A 20,699-nucleotide genomic window follows, 5' to 3' on the forward strand; every position below is an offset into this window, starting at 1 on the left:
TTTGCTTGCACAACGGCATTAGTTTAGTTTAGAGATACAATGCGGAAACAGGCCCTTCGGTCGTCCACCAAGTCCGTGCCGACCTGCAATCCTCGCGCACTATCCTTCACACAATAGGGGCAATTTACCTTTTTACCAAGCCAATTAACTGACAAACCTGTACGTCTTAGGAGTGTGGGAGAAAACCGGAGCACCCGGAGAAAACCAATGCAGGTCACAGGGAGAATGTGCGAACTCCATATAGACAGCACCCGTAGTCAGGATCGAACCCGGGTCCCTGGCGCTGGAAGGCAGCAACTCTACCGCTGCGCCACCATGCCTCCCATGTCAGTAAAGGAAAATAATTTAATTTGCCTTTCAAAATACATTTTAAATGTTAATTATAAGTTATTTACAAGCATGAGAGTTGCCATTCCTATCCACGGTTTGTATTTAAGTCTAGCATGTATGTGAAGGTTGTAAAGATTATTGTGGATTAGAAAGCTGTCTTTCTGACCTGTTCCAGATGTATCTAACACTCAACTGTGGCATGGTTATATTGAGGCAAACTAGATTAGCTTCCAAAATCAAAGAAAGCTTGGTATAACAAAGCACTCAATTTGTAAAGTAAAATAGCTGTGACCTAACTTTTTAAATCAAAACATTGCTTGATATTATAACACTATTGGTGGCATTGCTGGAGGGAAGGGGAACTTCACGTCAGTAGGGCAGTTTAGTACAAAGATATTTAATAGAATTTAATAGTTCTCTTTCACATTGCTTGGTTTTATTTTTTACAGCGGAGTGCAGATACAATTTTTCTGAACAGAAGGAACTTTAGTTTAGTTTACAGATACAGCGCGAAACAGGCCCTTCGGCCCAACAAGTCCATGCTGACCGGCGATCCCCACACATTAACACTATCCAACATACACTAGGAACAATTTTTGTACATTTATACCAAGCCAATTAATCTACAAACCTGCACGTCTTTAGAGTGTGGGAGGAAACCGAACATCTCGGGGAAAACTTACGCAGGTCAGGGAGAACGTACAAACTCTCTACGGATAAACACAGTGGTCAAGGATTCAACCCGGGTCTTCAGACTGATCGTAGGATGTGAGGAAGCTGGAAGAGAGGAGGGGGGTGGGACAAAGTCTGGCAAGTGATACAGGTGAGCGTAGGATTGTGTTAATGTGCGGGGATCGCTGGTCGGTGTGGACTTGGTGGGCCGAAGGACCTGTTTCGGCGGTATCCCTAAAACTAATACATGCTAATAAAGCAACCATTGATAACGGGTTGAGGCAGGTTATAAGTTAAAGGTTAAAGTATTCATTAAGGATCTGTGACATTTCTTTTACGAAAAATGATGTTTACTAGACATTGATTAGAGGTTTAGTGGTTTTCAGTATGTTGACTCGATGTTGTGGGAGGTCGATGTCAGCAGATTAAAAGCGCATGATTACCTATGTATAAGATTGCAGACATGATTTTACAGATTTACTCTAATATCTTTTATAATGACTGTATTAAAAGATTAGTCATTAATCCGTCCATTGTTCTCTAATTCAACATCCATCATTCACAATTCCCTCAAATGCAACTTGTTAACTTTAATAATCTTCATAACTGTTGTGACATCTTAACGTTATGATCAGCCCAATAGAGTAATGTGCCTGATTTTGCAATTATATAGAACATAGAACAGTATAGCATAGGAATAGGCCCTTTGGCCCACAATATCCGTGCTGAATTTAAACTAATCTCTGCCTGCACATGATCCTTATCCGTCCATTCCTTGCATATCCATGTGCCATCTGTCTCCAACACCACCCCTGGCTGAAAGTTGGCCCGAATGGCCTGTTTCCACTCTGTAAACCTCTGTGACTCTACAGCCTAGACCTAGTCATAGACAAGAAAATAGAATTTGAGGAGTTAAGTGAAAAAGACTATCCATGCAATCAAAGCAGCATTTGAGTTTCAAGGAGATCTGGTGAGATTTCAGGTTAGTGACAAACAGGGAGAAAATGACTCAAGTGCAGATGCTGGAATATTAAGCAAAATGCAAAGTTCTAGAGAAATTCGGCGGGTCAGACAGCATCTGTGGAGGGAATGGACAGGAGACGTTTTGGGTCAGAAGCCTTCTAGTATTTCTTGGAATCAGATGCTGTGGTGATGGAGAAATTGGAGAAACCGCATATATCTGACAAACATACTATCAAGATTGGAAGGAAAATAAATTTGATTTCGGGAGATGAGGGAATAGACCAGACATAAAAATAAAATCTTGCATTAGATCGAACCTGTACTGGTTAGAATGAATTAATTGTGTTCAGGATACAGACCATTGTGTGCTTCAGTTTAGGATTTTGAGATCCTTCATCAATACTACTCTGATTTGGATAAAAATTAACTTCACAAAATTAACCATCAGTTCGACCATCCTGATGCTTTGAGTAGGGAACCAACTTCAGCTGACCTCTCTATTTTATTCATCTCCCTACTCAACAGAAAAAAAACTGGTATTATTTATAATTTCAAAGAAAGTTATAGCGCAAATCAGCTGCTGTATTTCCTGTGATTATACGTAAATTACTTAATTAGCTACAAAGTGCTTTTCCTTTCCTCTACCGGGGTCTCCAGCGCATGGTTAAAAGCTTCAGATGTCATTTTCTATTTTTTCCCAGTGCATCTTACAACATTGCCAAAGTCTATCTTGTAGCTTTAATTTTATAAACTACTCGAAACTATATGGAGTGTGAAACGTATCCAAAAATATGACATTCCCAAGCAGCTTGCATTGCATATTTCAGCTGCATTTGAAAACCAGACACACTTGGACGTTCTGCTCTGTGGTCAGTCTCCAAAAGATAAATGATCTGTTTATCACTATAAACATTGGACATGAGGGTAAGTGAGAGTTGATGATGGCCCCTTCATTGGGAATGTATCATGAGGTTGCCCCTCTCAATCTCTTCACAATCTTAAAATTCAAAAGATGCTGAAAATTTGAAATTGAAATAGAAACAGGGAATGGTGGAAACACTCAGCAGGGCTGGCAGCATTTGTGACTAGAGAATCCGACCCAATGTTTGGTCCATGATCCTTTAGCTGAACTGGAAGAGCGGGAAATTTAAAAATAACATGATCTATTTAATTAGAGTATTGTGTTCAGTTTTGGGCACTATGCACCTGGAGAGATGCTGTCAAGCTGGAAAGAGGTTTGCGAGGATGACACATGTACCGAGGTACAGTGAAAAACTTTTGTTGCTTGCTAGCCAGTGTATGTAAGACTGTATTTTATTATGAGTCTGCCAGTTTTCTTTGGTGGGTGGGCAATGGAATTAGGAGCCTTAAATTCCTGGGCGTTAACTTCTCGGATGAGCTGTCCTGGCTCCAGACATAGATGTAATCATGAGGAAGGCATGCCGATGCCGCTACATTCTCAGAAGTTTAGAGACTCAGCATGTCACTAAGATGCTTATAAACTTCTACAGTTGCCCAGTAGATGATCCTGATATTGTGGCATCGTGGCAGCACGGCAGTTCCAACATACAGGAATGCAAGAGGCTGCAGAGAATGGTGGACACGGCCCAGTCCATCACGGGTACAAGTTCCCTCCCACCATCGAAAGCATCTGCATGAAGGGCTGTCTCAAGCAGACGGCATGTATCACCAAGGATCCCCACCATCCGGCCTCTTCTGACTACCACTGTCGGGGAGGAGGTTCAGAAGTCCGATTCCTCCAAGTTCAGGAAAAGCTACTTTCCTGCAACTACCAGGATCTTTAACTAACATTCAGGTTACACAGAGAAGGCAGAAAAATGGGGTTCAGAGGGAATGATGGATCAGCCATGATTGAATGGCAGAGTAGACTTAATGGGCCGAGAGGGCTAATGTTCCTCCTGTGATTTATGAATGTATGAACCCACATGCTATCTCTGCAATGGAACACTGAAGACCACCTCTTGCTTTGTAATGGACAGATTTTCTAATTCTGCTTTTGCAGTAATGTTTTAATTTTTGTGCAGTTTTTTTCCCACAGTCTTGTTCAATTTATGTGTCATTTGTTTTTGTGTGTTGTTGTCTGAGTCTCTGCCTGTGGTGCTGCTGTGAGCAACATTTTCATTGTACCTTTACCACACCATACTTGTGCATATGACAGTAAACTCGACTTGACTTGTATCTAGAGTTTACACAACTTTAACCCTTCCTCTAAATCTGAAAAACCAATCAGCCCTGTGCACAGTTCCCTTGAAGCTGCCAAAGGTTGCCCTGAACCTTCCTACTTTTAATCCATAATTCATACCTGTGACAATTTGATTGATACATGCTCTCCCATTGATCCCTGGTCATCTTGTTGGTCTGCTGATCTGTTGGTAAAAAGGTTCCAGAGAGGTTTTGATGCCAATAATTTCAGTGGGCATATCATGGTATCATACTGTTACTTGTGTAACGAGTATATTGGCGATATCGCCACTTTGCGAGGGGTAGCTTGTGTTTGTTGGACAAATTCTCCAACGTTTTCATTCAGCTAACAGCTTTTTTAGTTTAGTTTAGTTTAGGCACGGAAACAGGCCCTTCGGTAAACCGAGTCCGCGCCGACCAGCGATCCCCATACACGAGCACTATCCTACACACCAGGGACATTTTACTATCTTTTTTTGAAGCCAATTAACCTACAAACCTGTACGTCTTTGGAACGTGGGAAGAAACTGGAGCACCTGGAGAAAACCCATGCAGTCATGGGGAGAACGTACAAACTCCGTACAGACAGCACCCGTGGTCAGGATCAAACCCGGGTCTCTGGCGCTGTGAGACTGCAACTCTACCGCCGCGCCACTGCCACCCTAAAAAATGTTGTAAAAAAAATTCAGCACAGGCTCTCTGGGTTTACCACTGCATCCTAGTGGAAAAATTTTGGTCAATAATGGTTTGCCATGAATTGAAGGTACAAGACAACTAATGTCTCTTTTTATTTTGTCTCAAATATTCGACGGATATAAATTTAATGAGACTTGAAGTCTGATTGCTCTGCTCTGAAAGTTTTGCACACAGTACCGTGGTAGGATTTGCTTATTATATGATGAGGAAAGAGATTGAGGAGAGCAATTTCTGTTTATAGAAAAAACAGGTAAATTCTGGAGTGTGCGTCAGATCAGATCCTTTAACGAGAACCTGCAATGTGGAGTAGATTAGGTGTTTGTGTCCAGACTCCTAACACATTTCCGGCAATTCAGAGGCCCAATGAGGCATTCAAAGGTTGCATGTGTAATCTATTACAATCGAGTGAATTCACACATTTTGTAAAAGTACCCATTAACAATGGAATTGTATTTCAAATTAAACCAGGAAGCATGTACAATCTGGCAATTATTTCTTAAAGAATAAAATGTCCATAAAATTTAGTACTGAGAACTCTGGGTTCCTCATAATATCTTGGGTGAATTATGCCTTTCCTTTATTATTGTTGTAATAGGAGAAAGGGATTATTGGCACAACTAAATACTGTTCTAGGTTTACTGTTGTAGATTGAACTTCACTTCCAAACATGTTAATAGTGTGAAGTGGAATGGTGTAATTAGTGGAGTATAGAAGAGGTCGATGCTGAAATGATATAAAGTTTTCTGTAGAATATAAAGATTTTTCCCATATCCAATGTATTTGAAAATGTATTTAATACAATCATTCACAAATGTAAAATTAGTTTTTAGGACAAAGGTTTATTCAGCAACATTTATAGCTTGTACTCCATTAATTCCACCTGCTGATCAATACCCATTCTTGTAACTTTTTTATAATCTCCTTGAAGATTATCACAATCCTTACATTATTTACAATATTAGAATGCAATACAATATTCCTTCTGTCATCTGCAGGCTTTGAAACAGTGCCCAAGATCCAGTATGGGCATTTTACATAAATATGTAATTTTTAATGCTAATAATTTCCTTCCATTGGACAATTAACTCAAATATCATCGTGTAGGATTCCCACCAATGTGTGCAGGTTCATAAGTTCATAAGTCATAGGAGCAGAATCAGACCATTTGGCCCATCGAGTCTACTCCGCCATTCAATCATGGCTAATCTATCTTTCCCTCTCAATCCCATTCTCCCGCCTTCTCCCCATAACCTTTGACATCCTTACTAATCAAGAAATAGTTCATGGTATTTAGTCAGGTTATTTATGTTAATTAATGTACAGACTAAATTATATAATCTCCAGCATCATACTGATTCAGAAGTAAATTACGTTTTTTGCAAAATTGAGTATTTGAAGAACTTCTGGATCAAATACAAATCTGTGACTTTCCAGAGTGCTAAGTGTAATGCTAGACGATGTAAATCTAAATTCAACTGCAATTCATATTTTTAGGAAGAGCTGGATAAAATCATGATGCTTTGTGGATTCAAAAGCCTCATTAGTGACTTTGATCAACATAATTGAAAGAGAAATTTTTCCTCGTCTGAATAGGCCGGTTATTTAATTATAATTAATGACTATATAAGAATGAGATCATGCAGAATCCAGGGTTTTATAAATGATTCATAGAGTACCAAAGGCAGGTTGCTCTATTTAAACTTTATAAAACACTCATTCAAAATCATTTTAATTTCCGAACACTGTCTGATATAAGGATGTGAAATGCTATTGATGGTTGTGATCTCATCACCTCTGGCGATCTCCCTTCCACAGCCTCTAATCTTAGCCCCCGCACTGCTGGCTTCTATCTCCTTCTATCTCCTTCCCAAAATCCACAAACAGGGCTGCCTTGCCATTGTTTCTGCCTGCTCCTGCCCCACAGAACGCATCTCCACATACCTTGATTCCTTCCTGTCCCTCTTGACCAGTCCCTTCTGAGATATCGCACCTACCCTTCAACCCCTTCGATAGCTTACGATTTCCAGACCCCCCCATGCCTCATCTTTACCATGGATGTCTGGTCCATTCACATCTTCAACCCCCACCAGCAAAGTCTCAAGGCCCTCCGGTTCTTTCTAGAACGGAGACACAATCAATTATCCCAGCTATAGGCCTCAGTTATGCCTGCTTCTTTGATGGTTACATCGAACATTCCTTGCTCCAAACAGACACTAGCACCATCACCCAACTCTTTCTCCACTACATGAACAATTCCCTCCTGTACCCGTGCAGAACTTGTAGATTTCATTACCGTCACCACCAACTTGCCCTCAAATTCACTTGGGCTATCTCTGACTTCAAATAGCCCTTGCTTTCCCTCTCTCTCCATCCCCTCGCCCTTCCCAGTTCTCCCACCAGTCTTACTGTCTCCGACTACATTCTATCTCTGTCCCGCCCACTCCCCTGACATCAGAGTGAAGAAGGGTCTCGACCCGAAACGTCACCCATTCCTTCTCTCCAGAGATGCTGCCTGTCCGGCTGAGTTACTCCAGCATTTTGTGTTCACCTTTGATTTAAACCAGCATCTGCAGTTTTTTCCTACACATTTCTCCCCTTTCTTGATCTCTCTTTCTCCATCACAGGAGACAGACTATCGACTGCCATCTATAGAAAATAGATGTAGAAGTAGGCCATTCGGCACTTTGATCATCCAAAATTAATACTCCATTCCTGCTTTCCAGCCCTAAGCTCACGGAATCAAGATGAATCCCTACCCGTGTCCCGTAGTTCTCCTCTCCCCAATGGAACAAGGATGGAGTTCTTCTGGTCCTCGCCTTTCACTTCAACTGGCCTCCACATTCAACACATAATTCTCCGATATTTCCATCAACTCCAACGTGATCCCACCACCGGCCACATCTTCCCATCCCCACCCCTTTCTGCTTTCCCCAGAGACCACTCATTCCGCAACTCCTTAGTTTGCTCAAGGATCGAATCCGGGTCTCCGGCGCTATAAGGCAGCAACTTCACCACTGTGCTACAGTGCTGCGCAGTTGGGTGTTTGGCCTGAACTGATTCTCCACAAGAGAAATCTCATCAGCCCCAATCTTTATTTTCCAAATGGCCTTGTTTTTGGAGTTTTGTTAATGACATTTGCCAGCTAGAATTTTGAAACATTTTCAATAGGAATAATATTTTATGTTCATTCTTTCTCAGGTTATCAAGTGTGGGCACAATGGGTGAAAACTGAGGCTCCAAGTATTGTGGTGAATGAGTTTGACAGTAAGTGGCTGCTTTTTTCCTCGCTGTTAAGTGCATTTTCTGCATTCGCATCGAGCCTGTCTCCATCCCGCTCCTTTCTATTCCTGTTCCTTTGTATTTCTGTTGGGGTATTCCTGTATTTTTTATTTTTTTTTAATTGAATATTTGCCTCAAAATAGCCTGATGTTACAATTCGTTCTGAAATAATGTTCTTGGTAGGTTGTCGTACTTGCCATTAGATTTATTTAGTGCATTATAATTTTCCACAATAAGTTGCTTTATGTGAGAGGTATTAACTGAACCAGCTTGCCCACAACTCTTTGTACACAAATGTATTTGAAAAAGAACTTCAATTAAATCTAAAGCTGAGATGATTTTCTTTCAGGTGCTGTGTTATCCTGCATTGTCCAATCCGGTTATAATGAGCCACGTATTGAATGGAAGAAATTAAATGGTGTCACAAATTTTGTATTTTTTGAGGGAAAATTTCAAGGTGTGTTCCGATTTATTTTCCATAATCTCTACTATATCAAAAATATGCAAAATCATTTGAGCAGATTCACTTATCAATGGAGAAACTTACACAGGTCTTGTCTTTCTTGATTTCTTCAATTTTTTTTAATATCTTGAAAAATGTCACTGGAAAGCTGATTTTATATACAGAGTGTGCAACTGTAATATCTGACGATAAATAAGGAACAAGTGGCATCAGAAGATATTTCGGTCTCAATCTTAAAATAATTTGCCTTTCAATGTTTAATTTTGATTTGCTATTGCATAAGGGATGCAGGTGATAGTACTCGGGAAGGTGAGCTGTTCCATCGGGATAGGCTTCACTTAAATCAGTGTGACCTATGTTTTTGTGAAGCAAATAACTAGAGGTCTATAGTCCTGGTGCCACTTCCCCATGAATTTAAACCCATTCCTCCCACACCTGCTTTTGAGCCACATATTTAGTTATGTTTGATTGAAAGATACAGCGTGGAAACAGGCTCCACAGCCCACCGAGTCCGCACCCGATCATCCATCACCCTTTCACACTAGTTCTATGTTATCCCACGTTCTCATCTATTCCCTGTACAATGTGGCCTGGCTTGATTGTAATCATGTATTGTCTTTCCACTGACTGGTTAGCACGCAACAAAAGCTTTTCACTGTACTGTACACGTGCCAATAAACTAAACCAAACTCAATTCAACTCAACTCGCTAGGAGCAATTTAGAGGCCAATTATCCTATAAACTCACATGTCTTTGGGACGTGGTCACAGGGAGAATTTGCAAACTCCACGCAGATGGCTCCCAGGGTAATGATTGAACCTGGGTCTCTGGCGCTGAGACAGCAGCTCTACCAGCTACGCCACTATGCCAGCCAGTTTGCTGACCTTATTTACCCTCGGGCAATTTGAACGCAGCTGAGATAATAATCCAGAGGTTACACACGAACAGGTTCATCAGGGGCAGGGGAAGCCCAGTTATCCTCTCGAGCTCCCCGCCATCTAATGAGATTACGGCTGATCTGATTGTAACCGGGTGAAGAGAAATGTAGAAAGTTGGAGCGAATGTGATAAAGTTAAAGAAGGCAAAGTGATAATGCAGGATCATAAAACAGACAAGATAATCTGAAGGGGACAGTGCACGGTAAACCTCCAGTTGGAAATGGAACACGGAAAAATGGTGTAAAGGCAAAAAGGAAAGCCCTCGACCTGAACCCAGCATGTATTACAGATGGGTGAATTAATGGGACATGTAGAAATACATGGGTAAAATAAATAGCGATCCCCGAGACACAATTACAAAGTGACTAAGTTCAGGAATTTAGAGTTTAGGAGTTCAGAATCGCGACACGGTGGCGCAGCGGTAGAGTTGCTGCCTTGCAGCTCCGGAGACCCGGGTTCGATCCCAACTGCAGGTGCTGTCTGTATGGAGTTTGTACGTTCTCCCCGTGACCTGCGTGGGTTTTCTCCGGGTGCTCCGGTTCTCTCCCACACTCCAAAGACGCACAGGTTTGTAGGTTAATTGGCTTGGTTTAAGTGTAAATTATCCCTTGTGTGTGTAGGATAGTATTAATGTGCGGGGATCGCTGGTCGGTGCGGACTCGGTGGGCCGAAGGGCCTGTTTCCGTGCTGTATCTCTTTTTAAAAAAAGAATTTAAAAAACATTTACAGTGTGAAACAGGCCCGTCAGCTTGGGCCTTCATCACTGAGTCCACGCCGACCACTGAGATCACAAGGAACAGTTTGCAGAAGCCAATAAACCTACAAACCTGTATTCAATCCTTCAAGCCTTTTCCATCATTCATTGAGATTCTGGCTAACTTTCCGGCTGAGCCCAATCTTAACAACTTGCTCTAAAGCAAGCTGCATCTCTAATCAAGTTTGTGATCATGGCTTTGGTAAAAAGGGTAAATTGTCTCGAGTATGTAGGATACTGTGAGTGTAGGGGGTGATCGCTGGTCGGCACGGACTCGGCGGGCTGAAGGGTCAGTTTCCGTGCTGTATCTCTAAAGTCTAAAGCTAAATCATTGGTTGAGGTGCTTCATGGAGCCAGATGACATTTTCTTCAATATCTTTTCGGTTTTCAGGAGATCTGGAAAATCGAGCGGAACTACAAGGAGGCTCCTCTCTAAAAATACACAACGTGACTCGTAAGGACACTGCAGTTTACCGCTGTGAAGTTGTACTTGTAGAAACAGGAAGCCTGGATGAAATTTCTGTTAATCTAACAGTGCAGGGTAATTATCATAACGTCCTAATGTGGATAATCCAGTTATTTCTGTGTTTCCTGCTTTTATTTTGATTACTTGTTTTTACTTGTGTCCGCACGAGAGAATATTACTGGAAACATATTTTAAGTATTATTCCCAGGAATAAAAGGAGAGTTGCTGGAAGAACTCAGTGGGTTAGGCAGCATCCGTGGAAGCAAGTAGATAGTTGACATTTCAGAATTTTGTTTTGACTAATTAACCCTTTCCAGGGCAATCCTTTGTTATCCACTGGACATTTTCATTAAGCTAAACATTTTTGCAATCAACAGATTAGATTGAAGCTCTGCATTTGCAGGATATTGATGATGATGGTGAATAATGAGCCTGTCACTGAGAGGAGATACTCCAAGAATATCCCCATCCTCAGTAAAAATAGACTGCTGGAGAACTCAGTGGGGCCAGGCAGCATCTGTGGAGGGAAATGGATCCCACCCCCTCCCCTGACATCAGTCTGAAGAAGGGTCTCGACCCGAAATGTCACCCATTCCTTCTCTCCCGAGATGCTGCATGACCCGCTGAGTGACTCCAGCATTGTGTGTCTACCTTCGATTTTAACCAGCATCTGCAGTTTTTTTTCCTGTACGTAAGAGGTTCGTGGATGAAGTCGAGTGAAGTATTATTGAAGCTTGCAGTGCAATTGACCCAACGTGTTATCTGCGGGAGTTGTAAACTCAGTATCTCAATGCTCCGCATAACCTTGTATTTCTTTTCTTCCAGTGAAACCAGTTGCACCAAAATGCGCTGTGCCGAAATCTGTGCCAGTGGGGAAGGCAGCGATCTTAACCTGCACTGAGCATGAAGGTTACCCACCGCCCACATACACCTGGTACAGAGACGGTGACATTGTTCCACATGACCCAAGATCCAACTCCAAATTCATGAATTCTTCTTATAAAATGGACTACAGCACAGGGACACTGGTAATTGTTCAACGATTTTGATTCTTTAAAACAGTCGGTCGGGGAATCAAAAACTACTTAGTTTAGGTTAGAGGCACAGCTTGGTAACAGGCCATTTGGCCCATTAAACTAAGGGACACAGGTTTAAGGTGGGAGGGGAAAGATGTAATAAGAAGCTGAGGGGAAACATTTTCACACAGAGGGTGGTGATTATATGGAACAAACTGCCAGAGATAGTTGAGGTAGGTACTATATAAAGTATTTAAAAGACACATAGACAGGTACATGGATAAGAAAAGTTTGGAGGGATATGGGCCAAACACAGGCAAAAGGGACTAGTATAGATAGGGCATCTGGGTCGGCTTGGATGAATTGGGCCAAAGGACTTGTTTCTGCACTGTATCATTCTGGCCGGTATCGTTAATAGTTCAATGATTCTCATCCCGTTCTAAATGGTTCCTTTATTATCACGTGTACCAAGGTACAGTGAGATTTATTTTTTTGCATACAGATCAGTAAGATTATTGTCAAACATATGTACAATCCCCAATTAAGCGCATGATGAACAGAAACAGCCCACCACGTCCATATGTAATAGTCTAAAGGTTTGGGCACCATTTCTCAGTAACCCCATTCATGCCCACTAAACCAAGTCCTCGTCTTGCACAATTCTCCTACCAGCCTCCTACACTTGATGAAGCTTTCAGTGACCTGTTCACCAACCAGCACTTCAGTAACTAATTCATCGACCAGTACTTCAGTAACCAATTCATTGACCAATACCTCAGTAACTAATTCATCGACCAGTACTTCAGTAACCAATTCATTGACCAACACTTCAGGATGTAGGGAAATAAATGATGCACTTGGGTAAAGCGTTGGGAGAATGTGCAAACTCCACACAGACAGAATAGGAAAGATTTAGAGGAATATATATGGACCAAATGCTGGCAAATGGGTCTAGCTTTGATGGGGTATCTTGGTCAGCATGGTTCCAGTTGGGCAGAAAGGCCTGTTTCTGTGCTGTATGACTCTTATCAGGTCAACATTGAACCTGGGTCACTGGAGGTGAGGAATAGCGGCACTACCTGCATTCGCCACTACGCAGACCTCCACAGATAGATGATGAAACCTAGCCTAAACTATCTCGATAAATTCAAAATATTTCAGCTTGAATATTTCCAGGTCATAGTTGCTCTGTATAAATCAATTCTATGCTCTGGTTTTAATTCTCCAGCATTTTGCATTCTAGATTTATTATGGCATAGTAACCCATTTATCTTTGGTCATATAAACATATTAATCCATTAAACTATGACATGAAGTTGATTCAGCATTAGGCTTGGTGGTTTCCTGGCTATCTTAATGCTGTGCCATAGCTGGAATTGCCAGCTATAGTCAAGTTCCTTCAGTTAATCTTCAGTTCCTCCTTGTCAACTACACATCCATTTTTTTAATAACATCTGCTGCATTGTTCTTGATTTTTGCAGTCATCCAAGGCTTTTTTGTTTGGATAAGTATAGTTCTAATACTTTTATCATATTAAATTCATTTGGATCCATCCCATTAATCAGAAGCTGTTTCTGGAACTGGTGCGTAACAATGCTGAGAACTCTGTATCTTCCCTTTTATCTACCTATTGTACTTGAGTTTGACTTGATTGTATTTAAGTACAGTATTATCTCATTTGATTGGATAGCATGTAAAACAAAGCTGTGGCCATAGTAATGGTCAATCTCTGCATCGTCGCACAGACGGCCAGCCTTGTCAGTGTTTTGTACTTTGTCGTCTATGAAAATTGTATTGAACCTGATCATGTTGTGATCACTATAAGAAAACACTTGGAATCCTGCACATTGCATGTTACTAAGTCATAGTCATGGAAACAGGGCTTTACAGCCAACTTGCCTATGCTAACCAAGATGCCCCATCTGCCCACATTGGGGTCATATCTCTCAACATTTCCTATCCATGTACCTGTGCAAGTGTCTTTTAAATGCTGTTCTAGTACCTGCCTCAACTACCTCTGGCAGCTCATTCCATTCACCCACCGCCCTCTGAATGGAAAAAGGTTGCCCCTCACGTTTGTATTAAATCTTGTCCCTTCCACCTTAAACATATTCCTCTTGTTCTCAATGCCCCAACCCTGGGTAAAAGACTCTGCATTCACCCTATTATCCTCATAGTTTTACACACCTCTGTAAGATCACTCCTCATTCTCCTGCACCCCAAGGAATAAAGTCCCACCCTGCCCAACCTCTTCCTATAGTTCAGGCCGTTTGAGTTCTGGCAACATCCATAGTTTAGTTTAGTTTAGAGATATAGCGCAGAAACAGGCCCTTTCAACCCACCGTGTCCGCGCCGACCAGCGATCCCCGCACATTAACACTATCCTATACCCACCAGGGACAATTTTTACATTTACCAAGCCAATTAACCTACAAACCTGTATGTCTTTGGAGTGTGGGAGGAAACTGAAGATCTCGGAGAAAACCCACGCAGGTCACGGGGAGAATGTACAAACTCGTATAGACAGCGCCCGTAGTCAGGATCGAACCCGGGTCTCGGGCGCTGCTTTCGCTGTAAGGCAGCAACTCTACCGCTGTGCCACCGTGCCGCCCAAAGTCTTTAATATTTCAACATTGAGTAAGCATCTTGGCTTGGGTTTGAATTCCAAACACAGTGAAAAGAACAAATGAGCTAATTATGTTGATAAATGTGTGATTTTCACAGCACTTCAGCGTCACCTCAAAGCAGGACATTGGGGACTATCACTGTGTTGCAAAGAACAGTGCTGGACAGGCCCGGTGCGAAGCTCAGCGAATGGACGTCTGTAAGTTGGCCTCATCTGCTGTGATTGGTGTTTTCACCAACTATGTGCATTCGGATAAAGCCTTCAGTTTTGTCTTTGCATTATTTTTCCCTCCTCTGATGCTAATTAGAAAACACTCGTGTTTATCTGCAGTACCTAATGGTTTAGGCTGTTCAATAGCAATATGGGGTGAGATGGCTCACCATCGCCCAGTCAAGCTTAAATAGGGGTTGGTAGTAAATGCTTTGCTAGCCATATCCATATTTTATAAAATTAGTTTGAATTTAATTTATAAAAGCCTGATCAATTTTTGTAGTTATTTTGTACTTTATGTTTTGCAACAACTTCACTGTCAGCCTCGACTAACTCCAGAGAAAGTGCTAAACTGTTGAACACATTGGATGGAGAATGGGTCTTTGAGTCCCTTGGTTCAGTTCATGGCTGCTTCTGTATGTCCGACTCATTCTTTTGCATTTCTATTGTTAAAAGGTCGGCTAAACTATTATTTCCCTCAAGTTGCACGTTTGTAAGTGTGCAGTTATTGTTACGAAGCAACTGTGTAACTGAAAACATGTTTGTATTTAGCACAGCACTAAGAGACGGGTAAAATTAACATGCTATGAATTTTAAATATCTTTCACAATGAATTTACTGATAATTGTCACTGTAAATACCCCCTCATTGCAATAGCCGGTCCCAGCATCCTCTCTATTATCAACAGTTCTCTGGCCACTGGCACTGTTCCAACCAGTTTCAAGCACGCGGTGGTCCAGCCCCTACTGAAAAAACCTAACCTAGACCCCACCTTGCCTAGCAACTACAGACCCATTTCCAAACTGCCATTCCTGTCAAAAGTCATTGAAAAGGCAATCCTAAACCAATTAGTGCCCTACCTGCACCAAAACACCATCCTGGAAAGTTTCCAGTCAGGTTTCAGAGCCCACCACAGCACAGAGTCTGCCTTGTTGAAGGTACACAACGACCTGCTTCTCGCCATCGACACCGGCGACTGTGCAATCCTGCTCCTTCTCGACCTCAGCGCAGCGTTCGATACAGTGGACCACACCATCCTTATTGACCGTCTCCGGTACACAGTTGGCATTGATGGCACTGCCCTGAGCTGGTTCGCTTCATACCTCAAAGATAGGAGTTTCGCCATCAACATAGGCAGTTATTCCTCTGCTCCAGCTAGCCTCTCCTGCGGAGTTCCACAAGGCTCCATCCTAGGCCCCATTCTCTTCTCTCTATACATGCTCCCCCTTGGCCAAATCATTCAAAGGCACGGCATTTCTTTCCACTGCTATGCCGATGGCACTCAGCTTTACCTCCCCCTGAAACCCAACAACCAGTCAAATTTAAACAGCCTCTCACACTGCCTTGAGGACATAAAATGTTGGATGGCACAGAACTTCCTCCAATTAAATGAGAGCAAGTCTGAGGTCATCCTATTCGGCCCCCCCCCCGACTCCATCAAATTGATAACAGGCAGTCTTGGAAGCCTATCCTGCCTAGTCAAACCGCATGTCAAAAACCTCTGCATGATATTTGACTGCATTAAAATTTGATAAGCAAGTCAACGCTGTGGTAAAAGCCAGCTTCTTCCAACTTCGAACCATAGCTAAAATCAAACCTTTCCTCCAATTCGACGACACAGAAAAAATCATTCACGCTTTAATTTCCTCCTGCCTAGACTACTGCAACTCCCTATACACTGGGATCAGTCAATCTTCCCTGTCCCGCCTGCAACTGGTCCAAAACGCCGCAGCGAGACTCCTGACGGATACCCGTAAAAGGGACCACATCACCCCGATTCTGGCCTCTCTCCACTGGCTCCCTGTACGGTACAGAATCAACTTCAAGCTCCTCCTATTCACGTATAAAGCCCTAAATGGACACTCCCCCCCCCTACATCAAAAATCTTCTAACCCCCCTCTCTAACTCCAGGTCCCTCAGATCGGCCGACTTGGGGCTATTCACTATCCCGCGGTCTAGGCTTAAACTCAGGGGTGACCGCGCTTTTGCGGTTGCAGCTCCTAGACTGTGGAACAGCATCCCTCTCCCCATCAGAACTGCCCCCTCCATCGACTCCTTTAAGTCCAGGCTCAAAACATATTTCTACTCCCTAGCGTTTGAGGCTCATTGAGGAGGCGCTGTGAACTGTTTGCGTGCTACTGTGTTTTCATTTTTTTTCTATTGGAACCTAATCAAATGTACAGCACTTTGGTCAACGTGGGTTGTTTTTAAATGTGCTATACAAATAAAATTGACTTGACTTGACTTGACTTATTGAACAGCCCCTTTGCTTACTGCTTGTTGAATGATACCTTGTGAAGTGCTATATATTCTTACACAAAAGGCGCTCTAAAAATGTAATAGTCACATAAGTTTTTCATTTAACCTCTTTTGGTAAAAATCATTAATGTTTTAAGTGTGGATAATTTCTTTTTATTCTGCAGATGACCTTAATATTGCTGCGATTATTGGTGGTATTCTCATTGTAGTTCTTGTTCTACTGATTATAAGCATAGTCATCAGGCTTGCTTACAAACGTGGGTACTTTGCAAGTAAGAGAACAGCTTCATTATAAATTAAAATAACCTTGTTTTGAAACACGTTTTGGTTGAAGACAGACAGGAAAAGAGTCATTGCTGCAATTTTTTTTATCCTGTGTCTAAAAAAGAACATAGGAAATGGGAGTGGTGCAACCATGCAATCTCTCGAGTCTTTGTTGCTTGATAAATTCCTGACTGAAGATTGACCTCCAATGCCATTTTCCTGCCTGATCCTCAATTTCTGAGGTTTGAAAATATTTCAATCTCAGCCTTGAATTCACATGATTCAACATCCAGAGTTCTCTGAGGTAGAGAATTCCAAGTTTATATATTTTCCAGAGAAATTCCTCTTCTTGGTCTGTGGCCAACTCCTTATCTTGTGACTATATCTCCTAGAAAGAGTAGGGCGAGGCGATGTAGACCAAATGCACCAATCTCTGACAACTCGTGACCTCCCTGTCTCCATCGCAGGGAACAGTCTATTGACTGACGTCTACTACAAACCCACTAATACCTTGACAACAGCTCTACCACCGTGCCTCTTGCAAGGACGCCATCCCTTACTCTCAATATCTCCGTCTCCCTCACATCTGCTCCCAAGATGAGATTTTCCGCTCTTGGACATCCTGGCAAGGTCCCAACCTGAAACGTCGCGTGTGAATTCCTTCCACAGATACTCCCTTCCTCCAGCACTTGCTGTGCCTTGTCTCCAATCTCTCAATGGGAACTGATTTGAGATGTTAATCACTTCTCTCCCTCCAGATGTCCTGATCTGCTTAGTATTGAGGCATTTTCTGTTTTTTATTTCTGATTTCTAGCCACAGCAATGTTTTTGGCCTTAGCTTCCTTTTTATGTTAACAGCCATTTTATGTTTAATTTTTCCCTTTTGCCTTCCTTCGCACCGTACAATTCGGCTGGTATTCCTTTAAAATTATTTACCTAACGAATGTCATGCACCTGTTTTAGTTCATCCTATTCTTTTTCCATTCCTACTTGTGCCTGGTAAAATCTAGCAGCTAGTACGGAGGGAAAAGTTTGTTCTTTATTTTTCAGCAAAATGGGACAGTACTAGAAACATGTTTGCATCATCGTTCATTACTAACAAAAACTTCATGGATAGAAAATTGGTTGACAGACAGAAAGCAAAGAGTGGGGATAAATGGGTCCCTTTCGGAATGGCAAGCAGTGACCAGTGGGGTACCGCAAGGTTCGGTGCTGGGACCCCAGCTATTCACGATATACATTAATGACTTAGACGAAGGGATTAAAAGTACCATTAGCAAATTTGCAGATGATACTAAGTTGGGGGGTAGTGTGAATTGTGAGGAAGATGCAATAAGGCTGCAGGGTGACTTGGACAGGTTGTGTGAGTGGGCGGATACATGGCAGATGCAGTTTAATGTAGATAAGTGTGAGGTTATTCACTTTGGAAGTAAGAATAGAAAGGCAGATTATTATCTGAATGGTGTCAAGTTAGGAGGAGGGGGAGTTCAACGAGATCTGGGTGTCCTAGTGCATCAGTCAATGAAAGGAAGCATGCAGGTTCAGCAGGCAGTGAAGAAAGCCAATGGAATGTTGGCCTTCGTAACAAGAGTTGAGTATAGGAGCAAAGAGGTCCTTCTACAGTTGTACCGGGCCCTGGTGAGACCGCACCTGGAGTACTGTGTGCAGTTTTGGTCTCCAAATTTGAGGAAGGATATTCTTGCTATGGAGGGCGTGCAGCGTAGGTTCACTAGGTTAATTCCCGGAATGGCGGGACTGTCGTATGTTGAAAGGCTGGAGCGATTGGGCTTGTATACACTGGAATTTAGAAGGATGAGGGGGGATCTTATTGAAACATATAAGATAATTAGGGGATTGGACACATTAGAGGCAGATAACATGTTCCCAATGTTGGGGGAGTCCAGAACAAGGGGCCACAGTTTGAGAATAAGGGGTAGGCCATTTAGAACGGAGATGAGGAAGAACTTTTTCAGTCAGAGGGTGGTGAAGGTGTGGAATTCTCTGCCTCAGAAGGCAGTGGAGGCCAGTTCGTTGGATGCTTTCAAGAGAGAGCTGGATAGAGCTCTTAAGGATAGCGGAGTGAGGGGGTATGGGGAGAAGGCAGGAACGGGGTACTGATTGAGAGTGATCAGCCATGATCGCATTGAATGGCGGTGCTGGCTCGAAGGGCTGAATGGCCTACTCCTGCACCTATTGTCTATTGTCTATTGCCTCTGTGGCAAGAAAATTATTGAGGGTTTGGGGAGGTGGGGTTTAAAGTAGAAGGGTGTAAGAAGACTTGGATTAGTGTAGCAGTACTGTTTTTGGGTGTTGTGCTGAGCTCGAGTCCATTTCTGTACCGTGTGTGCCTCTACCCATCTTGTTCGCTAATTTCTTTAATTCACTCTTGTCTTTCTCCTTCCCAGAGAAACAGCCTGCAAACAGGTAAGAACTGCTTATTCGCGCATTTAGTTTCTAACCTGTAATACCTGTCTAATGTGAGAGTTTTGACATGTTAAGATGTGGGATAGGAACAAGGTTTAAACATATTCGTGCAATCCAGGATAGGCATTTGATCAAGCCAGCAAACATGTAGCTCTTTAAATTAGCTACAATAGTCCTACCCATTCCACAAAGTTCTACAAATCTTGCTCCTTCAACTGTCCATTTCTCAATTTTAACTTTCAAACAGCAACCCGGGGAAGTGATATTAAAGTGGAAACCGGAGACCCACATAACCCAAAATGTGTGTGTGCAGATGGTAGTCATGGTGGAAAGGACATGGAAACCAGTCCTGTGCCCCAGCCTGTCTACGCTGGCCATTTTAAACCCCTTCTCCAGGACTCCGAATTCTCTGCCTGTCCACTGTGCGCTGAAGTCTTGTGCTCATTTAAAAAGGTGCCCTGCAGGCAAGCTCAGCCACCCAGTGCCGGGAGAGTGCTTCACTGTATGCTGGTAGACGTGCTTCACTGTATGCTGGTAGACGTGCTTCACTGTATGCTGGTAGACGTGCTTCACTGTATGCTGGTAGACGTGCTTCACTGTATGCTGGTAGACGTGCTTCACTGTATGCTGGTAGACGTGCTTCACTGTATGCTGGTAGACGTGCCTGTGAACCCAACGCCAACAGTAATTTGCGTTCAGGCAACATTCACCAGAGGAATATTCATTCCCACAGTTTACCGACACGGAAACTGTTCTGGGATGCTGTTTTGGATTGATGAGTGGTTGTGGACTGGAAACGTTGACTATTATTTTCTCCACGGATACTGCTATGGGTTCTCCATTGTTTGTGTGTTTTTTGTATTTAATCCATAGTTCCTGCAATCACAGGGTAGGGGGCAGATACTGGGAAATGGAACACCCACACGCCAATATTTTCCAGTTATTGATGTTAGGAAATGAAAATTTATACTTCATTAGGAGTGCAGTGTCATGGTTACTTTTTCTCATCAACATGACATGAATGGAAGGTTTTACAAAATGATCACTGTGGCAAAACACTAGTGATTTAATGCTCTGAAAAACTAAATATGAATACTATTAATTAGATAAAATGTGTATATAATTCAAGTGAAACAT

At 42.4% G+C, this 20,699-nt stretch overlaps 2 protein-coding genes across 2 annotated transcripts in view; one reads left to right on the forward strand and one right to left on the reverse strand.

Annotated features, from left to right (window-relative positions):
- rps25 (ribosomal protein S25) overlaps positions 1-20,699 on the reverse strand; it is a 244,761-nt gene that overhangs the window by 45,530 nt on the left and 178,532 nt on the right. The gene's annotated exons all lie outside the window — the stretch shown is intronic.
- Positions 1-20,699, forward strand: part of jam3b (junctional adhesion molecule 3b) — a 43,183-nt gene that overhangs the window by 21,605 nt on the left and 879 nt on the right. Inside the window, exons 2-8 of the mRNA XM_078426539.1 lie at positions 8,062-8,127; positions 8,492-8,599; positions 10,689-10,838; positions 11,589-11,791; positions 14,504-14,603; positions 17,039-17,146; positions 19,544-19,562. Of these exons, the coding sequence (XP_078282665.1) occupies positions 8,062-8,127; positions 8,492-8,599; positions 10,689-10,838; positions 11,589-11,791; positions 14,504-14,603; positions 17,039-17,146; positions 19,544-19,562 (754 nt within the window). The remainder of the gene's footprint in view (positions 1-8,061; positions 8,128-8,491; positions 8,600-10,688; positions 10,839-11,588; positions 11,792-14,503; positions 14,604-17,038; positions 17,147-19,543; positions 19,563-20,699) is intronic.

This window comes from Rhinoraja longicauda, chromosome 32 (assembly GCF_053455715.1).
Source record: "Rhinoraja longicauda isolate Sanriku21f chromosome 32, sRhiLon1.1, whole genome shotgun sequence".
NCBI lineage: Eukaryota > Metazoa > Chordata > Chondrichthyes > Rajiformes > Arhynchobatidae > Rhinoraja > Rhinoraja longicauda.